Genomic DNA, 13,370 nt, shown 5'->3' on the forward strand with positions numbered 1-13,370 from the left:
TTTCCCATCACCTCTGATGCTCTCCCGCTTTGTGACATATGTAAGGAGAGCGGTTTCCAGCCATAGACTCCCGAAAGTCCCCAATAAATTAGCAGTAGACGCCTGAAGCACTGCAGAGTGGGCCATATGGTTCTGGGATGGCCTGCTGCTATGATGGCCTGCTGCTATGATGGCCTGCTGCTATGATGGCCTGCTGCACATGAGGAAAACATTTTGCCGTTTAGGTTTTTTCTTTATTTGTCCATATATATTTTTTGAGGCCAGATTGTCCCACCTGCACATTAGAGCAGGTTCTATACCTTATATTGGAGTATAATGTAGTTTTCTTATTTGTAAATGAAATGTTACTGTCCTGTTGTTCTGTGCAGACATAACTTGGGCTCTGCAGCTGGTAACGGAGCTGTTATACATTGAGGTTTGCATGACTTGACTCTGTGCCACCTCCACAGCTGTTCCAGTAAATGGCGCTGTGCTGTACTGCTGTGTATCGGATGCCAGCACTAAACATGCATTATGGCTGAACAATACCCATTTTATACAGCGGTTTAAAAATTGGGTTTCACAGGCAAAAGGCTACAGCAACTTGTATTAAAGTTGTATTAATGGGGTTGACCACTTTACCTCATGTTTTTTCTAATATGTGTGGGGGCAGGACTTTGAGGTAATTTACCTAAATACATCTATTAAAAGTTCTGCTTTCTAGATACGTAATGGGAAGGCTCCTGTCTTTTACCTCATCAGCCCACAAAATTCCCTCAGATGGTCAAGTTAACTCTTATCTGTGCATGAACAATCACCCTGCCGGGACTTATAGAATTCATGGATAAGATCAAAGGCCTTGCTCTTGATATAGTGTTCATGACTGCTATCATAAGATCCTGCGATGGACAGATAAGATCACATGACCCTCTGTCTGCGGCCATTTTATGGTCAGGAATGTCCGGCTGATGAGGTAAAAAACAGGCGGCTTCACTTTACATATCAAGAAAGCGGAGCAGTTAGTAGCTCTATATTTGGAAATTACCTAATATCCTGTCCCCCGCGCTACCTCATGGGTTTTGTAATGTGTGTAAAAGTGGCCAACCCCTTTAATTCATATGTAGTTTTCTGGTTTATCGAATATTCCTCTCAATTATGACTGATTTGATTGAGAAGTATAGTTAAATTAACTTTTGGTTAAACCTGATCTCCAAAACTTATAGTTGTTCTTCTGTTGATCGTTGGATAGCTCATGGAAAAATCAATTTCTATGGTTCACACACACATGGCTGTGGTTTCCACCGCAGGTGACCTCTAACACAATGGTGCATACAATGGCCTGTGGTCAAAGGGTTGCCATTTCTGGATTATCAGATGGAGATTTTAGTGTACATGCTTGAGTAAAGGCGCAGAACTCTAGTTCCTCTCGTGTGACAGTCATCGTGGGGGAGATTTATCAAGTTTCTGAGGTAAAACTTTTCTATTTGCACATGGAAACCAATCAGAGCTCAGTTTTAATTTTATAAACACCTGTGGGAAAATGAAAGCTGAGCTCTGATTAGTTGCCATGGGCAATTAAAACAGTTCTTCTCTAAGAGACTTATGATAAATCCCCTATGTAAGAGGATAGTGGAATGGTGTTTGTTGTGTAGTAGTGATTTACAAATGTTTTGTGTAGTCCCGTATGAATGACCAGCCTCTTTGCTTCCAGGGACTTCAAATGACGACACTGTGATCGCTCTTGAGTGTCTAGAGGTGATGCTCACCAAGCGTAGGAAACAGGTGTCCCTACAAAGGGCAATGGCCTTTGTAAAGAGACTTTCTGTCTTGGCGTTGCATGTCCTACCCAATTCATCCATCGGCATCCTGTCCACCGGCAGAGGACTCCTGCAAGTAAGTAAATCTGAACACAGAATACACATTTATGGTCTGATTTTGTTGTTTATTCGTTGCAATGTGGAAGCTGTATGTGTTTTTTCTCCCATGCAACTGAACGGTCCTGGACTGCGCCTTTAATTATCTTATCAAAGAGAATACTGGGAAATGCCCCCGCAGATGACTTATTCTACAGATTTATACTATTATCTGTTTTTCTAATTTACAATAGTTGTTCATTTTACAAAGTTGAAAAAGATGCTAGAAGTAGGGCACAAAGTGCAGCAGCGCTGGCACTGAGCCACCTAAGTAGTTTGTCTCTGGGGTAGATGCTAAATAGGGGATAAAAATCCTAAATCTTCTTTAATGTAGGCGATCTCTCTGAAGTCATAACAGGGATGGTCAGATGTTCCCATCAGTGTTTGTTTCTGATGTATTATGCAGATGAATATTCCGCACAAATGCAAATTCAGATATACTTCCCATAATCCCCAGGGATGTGACAGCTGGACGTCCCTCGTGTGTTATTGTAAACAGCCCTTTGACCTCCGTGTTTCCATTCTAATTCACAGAGCGGTAAAAATATCACACCCCAGTTCAATAATCCCGTAAGACGCCATGACAACCCATGGCGAACGTCATTACAGAATGACCTTATGGTGGGAAAATGGTGACCAAGATACGCAGGGGTAGAGTTATCAAAATTAGCCTTGTTATCAATAGCAACCAATCGGCATTCTGCCTCCACAGCTAGACTATGTAACAGTGGTAGGTGCAGTGTGATTGGTTGTCATGAGTACCATGGGCCAGACTCCACAGTATATGTCATGAATACATAATAGGGGTCCATTAACCCCTTCCCACATCACACTGGGTGGAGTCTTTGGAAGTGCCTGAAATAGCGAAATCTATATGCTCAGCTACTTTCTGCGCTCCTGTAGACCTGGAGAGTGGCCCCGCTTGTGCAGGGATCGCTATTCGTCTGTGCTAGGGGAAGTAGGTTAGTGGACAACTGATCCTGAGATAGGTGCTGGTCCGTCACCTGGGAATACCCCTTTAAGTATCTGATCGCAGGCGGTCACAGCAAAGGAGATTCCACGTTTTCCTTTTTGTACATTTGTGTAAGTAGCTGCTCCCGTCACCTTGATGGAGCTACTGGATAAAGCAGAGTATATTGTGTGCTGTTTTTAGCAAGACCCATGAGTGTTGACCCACTGTGATCACTTACCCACCACGGTGGCTGAGTGAGTAGCACTACTGCCTTGCAGCGCTGGGGTCCTGGGTTCAAATCCCACCCAGGTCAACATCTGCAAAGAGTTTATATGTTCCTGTCCGTGTTTGCATGGGTTTCCTCTGGTTTCCTCCCACTCTCCAAAAACATACTGTTAGGCTGTTTGGATTGTGAGCCCCTTGGGGACAGGGACCAATTTGGCAACCTCTGTGCAGCGCTGTGTAATCTGTAGGCGCTATATAAATAAAGAATTATTATTATTCTATAGATTGGGGGTAACCATTCTCCACAGGATAGTATACACTGGTATTATTGCAGCCCTACTTCTGTAGTTAGCCCTTGCCACTGCCTTGATTCAGGAGTGAGGGATGAACACCTCTCTACTTGAAATCATTTCAAGAAGGGAGGAGGCGCAGGCATCTCTCCTGATATTTGGGTTTTTATAAAATATCTTGAAGCCACAATGACATATTCTAGTGACAGCCTCCCTAACAAAACTACTGTAGTCTAGTTTAGTGTGTTACATACATACAGTATGACATAGGAGAAGAAAAAGCTGAGTTATGTTCCCATGATCACAATTTATGCCCTTTTTCGCACATTTTCTATCATTTCAGGCATTCCCCAAGATGGACATTCTGCTTGACAATGAATCACAAGGCAGCGGATTCTATCTCCCGGAGCTCGATGAGCCAGAATATTGTAATGCACAGAATACGGCTTTGTGGGAGCTGCAAACCTTACAGGTAACTTGCCTCTGAGTTTAGTATTTGAGAGAATATGATAAAAGCTGGGCAGCTATGTCTCCCCAATCATACACATGTATCCTGCCACTAAGCAGTGTGAGAAGCCCCTACAACCCCCAGTGTGAGATTGTCTGGAGTGAATGTATCTTGTGTCCAGAATGATGAGAATGATATGCAGAACTGGCAGAGTTGTGTGAAAGCTGTGACCCTGTGGGAGGAATCGGTGTGAACATATCCAAAATCATCACTAAGAAGTCATTTTTATCTCTCGTCCTCCAGTTTTATATGGAACTTGCAAATGGGATTCTGATAAAACTTGCAGATAAGAGACTTCACAATGTGAGGAATGAGATATGTGGTGATAGAGGGACTGTCTAGATGCCAGGACAGTCAGCCGTGTCTACTACAGCTCCCTGACCGGTTTTCATGAAGATTTATCATACAATAATCGAAAAGCCTACAAACAGCTGTGACTCGTTAACATTTAATTTAAAAGACATGTTCTGGTGACACCTTCCCTTTAATAGTCATGTACCAGCACCCATCCTAATCGCTGCTCCTCACTATATATTGAACACACTGTTAATGTGGTTTTATGTTCATTGTTATATGTTCATTCTTTCAGAGACATTATCACCCCGTAGTCCGGGTTTTCGCCGCCCACCTTTGTGCTGGGGCACCCTCCGAAGGCTCATTGGCACTTCCAGCTTCATTAAGTCGAAGGTATGACCCCTCTGTCAATATTCTGGTTCCATAAGAAACTTAATCTCATGTTATATCACAAGCCTTATTATTTAAGACTCTTCTGAGGCCCAATGGTCTCCCTTTTATCATCTTTAATCAGTGTAAGCCACGATCCGACCGCACAGGGACCTGCAGACACATCCTATAGACTTTAATAGGGTGAATCTAGGTTTCATTGCATTTGACAGCAAGAAAAGTTTTAGCTGCCTGTGCGCAAATGTTGCAAGAAACCTGACAGAAACCCAGTGTGAACAGGCGAGAAAGCTTTGATGGCGATCCTCTCCTGACCCTTCACATAAATCGGAGTTAGGGGGATGAGAAGGATCTGCTTTAGATTTGCTTTTTCCCGTTCTGTCTCCAGGGCTCTGCCTGTGACATAACAAGAATCCACAGCTTAATATGATGTCCTTACATCTTAAGTTTAGTCCCCGAGGAAGAGAACTTATAAAATGAAAAGGAAATGGGCCTCAGTCTCCTGGGAGTCTCCATGTTATAGGTCTTCAGCTTGTGTGCTGGCTCTCTGGATGTAATGGAAATGTTTGATATGTTTATAAGGACATCGAAAATTCTTCTCCGTTGGGAAGAACTAGAAATAGTCCAGCCCTGGTGATTTTAGAAATCTGTACCCTAAGATCTGTGTTTACCAACCTGTCAAAGATGATACCCACTTACAAAGACAAAACATGTGTGAACATGATGGAAGAATAGACCGACTCCACGAAGATGTGGTCCCATGGTGTTTTGGCCTTGTGAGGGTTAAAGGGGTATTCCGGGAATATGAACATCTATCACAAAAACCCATGATGATATAAATAAATGAATACAACAATAATCAATGTCATTAGTCGCAAATCGGAACCTAAATAGTTTGATTTTATGATTTACACAAATTATGGCCTCTCTAAAGTAAGTGGAGTTATCACTAAGATGGCCGCCACTGGAAACTACAAGTTCCATGATCCTTTAGTTCTCAGTAACTCCTCCTACCACTTATGCGCTGCTCCCAGTGATGATATAACAGACTTTCTTGCTCTGTTACCATAGTAATGATGTGTAACTGCCATCACCACAACACTGACCATACTGGATGCACTGCAACCAACCGACTACAGCCAAACGTAGTGGTGATCACATGACCTGCCCAGGCAGGTGCAGGACATGTGATGTGGACATGTGACCAGCGGCCATCTTCTGTCCTGTGTCTGCTCCACAACGGAACGCGCGGAGGAAATTAATGGACTGATTAAAGGGCCAGTAGCATTTTAATTCTTCATTACAGTCTATGTCATCAGCATTTTCTGCTAAGGGGAGCAAAATTTTAAATAACAACTAATTACACATTAGCTCATATTTTGAGTACCCATTTGTATATGAATTATGCTGATTCCTGGAATACCCCTTTAAGTAATTCAGTACTATTCATATTTTACAGATCTGCAGTGGAATTATTTAGCGACTACTCAATGAATGAAATGACCTTCAATCCCCCAGTTCCTGAAACCATTCCCCGGATGAAGGTATTTATTTTATGCAGTATACCGAAGACTTTATAGCAGCTAGTCTTTGAGAATTAAAGGACATCTACCACCAGGATGAAGGATTGTAAACCAAGTACAGTGCCATGCTGGTGTGTGCCCACTCTGGCAGGATCCGCTCTTCTTTTAGCTTCTTTCCTGGTTTGTACAAAAAAAAGGATTTTTAATTACGCAAATGAGACTGTGGGGCTCCAGGCTTTTTAGGAGTTAATGGAGCCTAGATCCCCTCAAGCTCATTTGCATAATTTTAACACCTTTTATTCTTAAAAACAAGGCATAAGAAGCTTTAAAAAAAAAAAAAAAAAAAAAACAGATCCTACTAGAGGGGACTCATACTGATGTCAGTGTACTTGGTTTACAATCCTTCATCCTGGTGGTTGATGTCCTTTAAAGAGAGAACCAAATCTGGTCCAGTAGGAGAAACTTTAATCCAAGAGTATTGCCAAATGATGAATCTGGTGGAGTAGAAGACTGTCTTGTTGAACTTTAGACCTATCAGTTGGCTTAATTTATGCTACAAAACTGGTAAAATATTGGTACATTTTACATAATGTGTTAGGCCTAGTGGCCAGCAACTGTGAAATGAAGTACTAGTTAAACCTCTCAATGGCTCTATAGTAACAGAATCTGGAGAAGAAACACAAAAATTGGCAAAAATGCGTGGTGACGCAATAAAAATAGAAATATGTATTCCATGCAGAATTGTTTTGTAAATGTTTCGCATGCACTTTAACCCCTTAACGCTCTGCGCCGTAGCTCTACGGCGCAGAGGTATAAGGGATGTATGAAGAGGGCTCACGGGCTGAGTCCTCTTCATACAAAGGTGGGGGTTTTTGCATAATGCATAAAACCCCCACCGCTAATAACCGCGGTCGGTGCTAGCACCGATCGCGGCTATTAACCCCCCCGTTGCCGCCGACAAAGTCGCCGGCGGCATTAAAAAGACGGCGGCGCGCGGGCGCCGCCATCTTTTTTTCGATCGCCACGCCCCCGAACGTCATCGGGGGGCGGCGATCGGTTGCCATGGTAGCCTCGTGTCTTCTTTTGACACGAGGCTATCTGGCAGCTGCAGATTCGTTACAATGAGCCAGTGGCTCATTGTAATGAATGTGCTGCAAAAATGCCATATATTGCAATTCAGAAGTATTGCAGTATATGGTAGCAGCGATCTGACCATCTAGGGTTAATGTACCCTAGATGGTCTAAAAGATAGTGAAAAAAAAAAGAAAAAAAAAAGTTTAAAAAATAAAAAAAATTAATAAAATATTAAAAATTCAAATCACCCCCCTTTCCCTAGAACTGATATAAAACATAGTAAACAGTAAAAATCACAAACATATTAGGTATCGCCGCGTCCCAAAATGCCCGATCCATCAAAATATAAAAACGGTTACGGGCGGCGGTGACCTCCGAAGCGGGAAATGGCGCCCAAATGTCCGAAATGTGACTTTTAGACCTTTTTACATAACATAAAAAATGAAATAAAAAATGATCAAAATGTCGCACAGACCTCAAAATGGTAGCAATGAAAACGTCGCCTCATTTCACAAAAAATGACCCCTCACACATCTCCGTGCGCCAAAGTATGAAAAAGTTATTAGCATCAGAAGATGGCAAAAAATTTTTTTTCTTTTTTGTACACATTCGTTTAATTTTTGAAAATGTATTAAAACACAATAAAACCTATATAAATTTGGTATCACCGCGATCGCACCGAACCAAAGAATAAAGTAGGCGTGTTATTTGGAGCGAAGAGTGAAAGTCGTAAAAACTGAGCCCACAAGAACGTGACGCACGTGCGTTTTTTTTTCAATTTTTCCACATTTGGAATTTTTTTTTCAGCTTCGCAGTACACGGCATGTTAAAATAAATAACATTACGGGAAAGTAAAATTTGTTACGCACAAAATAAGCCCTCACACAGGTCTGTACACGTAAAAATGAAAAAGTTATGGATTTTTGAAGTTGGAGAGCGAGAAATGAGCCGAAAAAACCCTGCGTCCTTAAGGGGTTAACACCTTTCTTTTCACCTGTGAATCTACATGCAAAGGAAATGATGTAAATGTGCTGTAGATATGTGTACATAATATAAATCATATCTGTTTTATTTATTTATTTTTTTTACTTTGCACAATTTCCATTTGGTAAAAAAAATGCATTTTCTTTTTGTATGTCTTTTTGAAAAAGTAAAGTGGCAAGAAAATTTGAAAATAATATGCAGCTGGTGCAATTAGCCATCAAACTCCATCATGATAAACCAGGGGAACTTACTTGTATATCCAGACACTGTGACTGGCGTCATCATCTTATATTTATTAACCATGACTTCCTTTGTTCTAAAATTATGGCAATGAGCCCAAAGGGCTCCTGGCGAAAGCGATACTTGTGTTGCAGCTTCACAGGTTGTGACACTCCCCCTCTGCACTTTCTCCCATCTGCTGTAATTTCACAGTGGGAGGGAGTGCTCCTGCACAGTGTAGCAGCCTGTGAAGCTGGAAGACCTAAAAAGATTACCAGCCACAGTACCTGGATCTCTGAGTAGGTTTATCATGATTGTAGATGGTAGATTTCCCATTCTGTAATTCAGTAGAATTCTTACCAATAGCTGTATTTGCTATCCGCTCCATATCTGTGAACACATGACACATATATAATCTGCACTAGTTATTTTTCAAAACCTTTTGAAAGTGTTGAAGTAGCAGAGGTAATAAGTGTACTAACGACCTTAATTGAACCCCCCCCCCTCCCCTCCACGTGTTTGATGAGCGGCCGGGAGCGATGGAAATTTGTGTGCATTAGCTGTGAACTAACCACAATGAAAAGCTTCATTCACGTTACTAAGGGGAGAAAAGGAAATATATAATTTTCTGTGGTTTTACATTGCAGGGTAAAGGTAGAACCTATGTGCTTAGTGAAGACTTGGAGGAGATGGTGGAGGCGCAGCTTCTCAAGGTGACCTCGGCCGAGCTGGACTTTGCACCCCTGATGACACCTTCCACTTCATGACGTGGTATCAATGCTAAACATCTGAAAGACTTGCAGATATTTATTGGGGACTGTATGTTCTTGTGCCTTTGTATATACACAGCTTCAAGTGTAGAAAATAAAACCGGTTTCTTACTTTTCATCACCGAAACAAGAGTGTCATGACGCAAACCATCTTTATTCTCCACATATACAAATACAACAGTGTTTCAAGTCTGTATATATATATATTTAAGTAGTCAGAATGAAAAAAAAAAAAGTTATTTTACAAAACTGGCACGAAAAGTCACGATACTCTCACACACTTCATGACATGCATAAACCTGGCACCAGAAATCACAAGTATTACACACATTGAAAATACTTCAGTGCCCTTTTACCTGCTGGGCAGGTTTATTGTAGACGTTCAGTACAGTAAACGTCCTGGGACCTGTAGACCCGTTAGTATTATCATTGGTGGCTGCTCCGTGGTCTGTGTGACCAAGTCTTACTCTACACATAATCCAAGTGTACTTCCACAGATTATGTGGTTTTCTTTCCCATAGCCACCACTGATAGTCTGTAGGTGGCCCCAGAGAGTTCTCCATCACCCGGCATCAAATTTTACCAGAAATTAAGATAAGTGATACCTAGACATATTTTTCCATTTCCTCCAAGAGGGAGGCCATCATTTGCCAAACAAATTCTCTCTTCATAGTGTGGCCACTTAGCGTTCCATTATTTAAAAAAAAAGAGCCCCTTACTAGAATGTGTATCGCCACAGCAGTCTTTGGTGCCTACAGTAACTTAACCTGCAAACTATGGATGAAGCTACCTGCACACAGTGTTTTTAGCAGTCTACATGTCTTCAGTGTGTCATCCGTTGTATGTCTGCAAAAATGGTTCACGTGTCATCTGCACAGATAAAACCAAGTTAAACGCAAACCCAAACTTCACATAGACTTCACTAAAGACCCCCTGGAACTGCAAAACACAGGTATAGCAATAGGACCCAAGTTTTCTTACAGGGTCCACACCGATCTGTGAAACCCGCTCATGTGAATGGGTCCATTGAAATGAATGTGTCCATGTGCTATCAGCTTTATTTGCGGATGGCATAATGACAAGTATCTGCTCATGTTGCTGAATGGCTGCAGGAAGACTTTGTGCCGAATCCGCTGCCATTCCATAAGCATCAAACTGGATAATGTAGCAATTTTCAGTCCATAATCTGCAAAAGTTAAGTTACAGCTCCGCTTATTTGTTGCGGATCAAAAAGCTGCAACAAAAAGGCTTTTCAGCAATACATACACGACACTGCTACTGTATTACCATGCAGCAAATCCCCACATAAGACATTACATGTACAGACACCATCATAAATCCATTTTAAAATCCAAACCATCGGTTTGTAAAGAGCAAGACGCTCCACGGAACATATTTAACAATGTGCACATTTACACGCGGGTGAAAGCCACAAATATGCCAGCATTCAGCTCGGCCCTTCAGGGCCCCATGAACTTGTCACATGGAACCAAATATAGTCCTATGACATCAGCTCTAAAGAAAATAAATACTAGAGAAAGTTCTCTACAAAACATACGATAAGGTGTCGGCGCTTAAAGACGACACACGCGCTACAGAAACCACCTGGTACAAGAAATGTCTGCCAACCAAGACAGCATTGGCATAAAAGCGAGTGTAAGTACAAGTACATCTGCAATCTACAAAGCAACTGTAATGGGATAATAACCCTCTCATTCATGACATGGCCATTAGGCGGAACGTATCAAGAGCACAAACAATTTACGTTTTAAAGGACGTGATCTGATTTGACCGTGATGAAACCCAGGTTACCAATTAATGTGACTGGGCTGCCCAATTTCTTTCAATTTCCTGGCTCGTGTCATTAGATCCTGTACAATGGAGGGCAATGTGCCAGCAGTGAGCTGTGGTCTGGATGAAGAATAGCTAAAATAAATTACATGTCGACAGTTACCACAACTGCTAGTACCGTAATACCGTATATATCCACTACTTGTAGGCTGTAGAATATATATACATAGAAAAATAAATAGGGATAAAAGTACAAGCTCCAGCATTCTAGCAGTGACCCAGAGGAGGAAACCTTTCCTAAACCTCCAATCCATCACCTGAGTGTTAGGTTCATACTACCAGGTTTAGGTCAGGCTTGGGAATATGAGGACACCACCGCAGCTTCACAACCTTCCATGGATAACAATATTAATAACTCAGAGCTAAATCCATCTAGGATAGATAATACAATAGAAATGTAACTTCCCTTTAACAACGGCTCTCACAAACTATATACACACACAGATCTTTGTTACGTGAGCTCAGTAACAAAACCGCTACAGTAGAACAGGATTATGGGTAAAATAGGTGCTGAAGATGAATACCATCTACAATGTCCTATGTGCTGACCTCTAGTAGTGTTTACGTGTCATTTACAATACCTTATGGATAACTACTGAGATAGCGCCGCTAGATACTGCCTTGCAGCGCTGGGGTCCTGGGTTCGAATCCCACCCAGGTCAACATCTGCAAAGAGTTTGTATGTTCTCTCCATGATTGTGTGGGTTTCCTCCGGGTCCCCCAGTTTCCTCCCACACTCCAAAACATACTGTTAGGTTGTTTAGATTGTGAGCCCCATGGGGACAGGGACTGATTTGTCATGCTTTGTGCAGCGCTGCGGAATCTGTTTGCGCTATATAAATAAAGAATTATTATTATAGATAACGCGTCTTAGAACCGAGCGAGCGTTCGCTGCCCCGGGGGTACGGCCGTCCATCTAGCGAGTGTGACATGACAAGAATCAAATTCGCTATGTAAACAAGTAAAACATATGCATTAAATAAAAGTAGTGTCTGACACTAGTATTAGATTCATAAGGTGCAGAAAAATACTGAATAGAAGAGGCATGAACACAACTATTAAATAAAACAACGTAACACTGCAAAAACGCCACACAGGGAAGAGCGTATGGAGGAGGTGCCCTGTGTGCCGGACCTCCTCCCCCGCTGCCGTATAAGACATCCGTGCTGGGGTTATATGTCACATACAGACCCCATTGCCCTCCACTGACATGGCAATAGACTTCCCCTCTCAGAGGGTCCTGTGTGTCCTTTCCTTCCACCATCCTTCATGTCTGTTCTGCAGCCAATACTCCGCTCCTGCGCCACAGGAAACCCGCTGACATAACCAATAAAGGCGGTGACGATTCATGGCAATTCCGCTAGGGTCACCGCTACTTGGGTCATTTTGGCAGTTTCCAATTTTTTAGTAACTGAAAGTACCAAGGTGCAGTCACTCGCCTACAGCAGGGTAGGTGTCCGCCGGCCTGTCCGTCTCCTGGTGAAGCCATTGCTTCTGCTTTTCTTCTCATCATTTCCGAACACATACCACAACCTGCAAAATAAAAACACAGGTAAAGCGGATATGTAACATGGAAGACTCTTCCTGGACTTCCTGGAAAACTTCTCATGTTAGAAGCAGGTTAAGTTCAATTACCGTATTTTTCATATTATAAGGCGCACCATCAATAAATGCCTGCTAAAACATCTAGGTTCATATGTAAGCGCACCGGATTATAAGGCGCACCTTATAATAAGGATGAATGACCAGCAGGTGGCAGACCTGTGCACAGTGCAAGGCAGCTGTTGTCTGTAAGTACGGTTCATATATAAGGCGCACTGGATTATAAGGCGCACCTTTGATTTCTGAGAAAATCAAAAGACTTTTTGTGCGCCTTACAGTCTGAAAAATAAAGCTCGTCACCAGATTTTACCCCCCTCAGGTTTTGGTATTGAATTCTATTTATTTACCTATAAAAAAATAAGTCATGTGCAAATAAACAGTAGAGTCTGGATCTGCCTGAGATGAGTCATGTTTAGAGGCTGCAGGAGGAGCGTCACTTCAGTCTTTAGTTCCTACTATGTCTAAGTGCCTGTATCTCCAGTTCTGTAGATCACAGACCCAGAAGCCTGATAAGAATCTCATCTTTCAGATCATATCTTTTTTAGCCATGCTTCTACAGATCCGAAGATAAGGGGGTCTGAAGTGACACTCCCCTTGCAGCCTCTAAACTTTTCTAAGCTCATTTTCACGAGATGAGTCGAGTTATATTTGCCTAAGACTTTTGAGGAATTTCTTTTATAGGTAAACAGTTGAGATTTCACAAGAAAGAGGGAGTTCAAGAAAGGACATTTCATACCCTGATTTTAATCTGGTTCCTTGTAACACCCCCTGACAAATGAAGTAGAGATAGAATGTATAG

The 13,370-nt window shown here is 42.0% G+C and overlaps 2 protein-coding genes across 8 annotated transcripts in view; one reads left to right on the forward strand and one right to left on the reverse strand.

The window, feature by feature from the left end:
• The window catches only part of NOC3L (NOC3 like DNA replication regulator), a 46,452-nt gene extending 36,494 nt beyond the window's left edge, over window positions 1-9,958 (forward strand). Inside the window, exons 17-21 of the mRNA XM_072129846.1 lie at window positions 1,691-1,872; window positions 3,703-3,831; window positions 4,457-4,554; window positions 6,008-6,092; window positions 8,996-9,958. Coding sequence (XP_071985947.1) covers window positions 1,691-1,872; window positions 3,703-3,831; window positions 4,457-4,554; window positions 6,008-6,092; window positions 8,996-9,115 — 614 coding nt within the window. The 3' untranslated portion in view covers window positions 9,116-9,958. The remainder of the gene's footprint in view (window positions 1-1,690; window positions 1,873-3,702; window positions 3,832-4,456; window positions 4,555-6,007; window positions 6,093-8,995) is intronic.
• Window positions 9,959-11,501: 1,543 nt separating this feature from the next.
• Window positions 11,502-13,370, reverse strand: part of PLCE1 (phospholipase C epsilon 1) — a 200,452-nt gene continuing 198,583 nt past the window's right edge. For 5 of the 7 annotated variants that reach the window (XM_072129841.1, XM_072129840.1, XM_072129842.1 and 2 more), the window contains one exon: window positions 11,502-12,502. In XM_072129841.1, coding sequence (XP_071985942.1) covers window positions 12,351-12,502 — 152 coding nt within the window. In that variant the 3' untranslated portion in view covers window positions 11,502-12,350. The remainder of the gene's footprint in view (window positions 12,503-13,370) is intronic. The other 2 variants (XM_072129844.1, XM_072129843.1) reach the window with 1 other exon arrangement.

The sequence above is a fragment of the Engystomops pustulosus genome, chromosome 11, assembly GCF_040894005.1.
Source record: "Engystomops pustulosus chromosome 11, aEngPut4.maternal, whole genome shotgun sequence".
Lineage (NCBI taxonomy): Eukaryota > Metazoa > Chordata > Amphibia > Anura > Leptodactylidae > Engystomops > Engystomops pustulosus.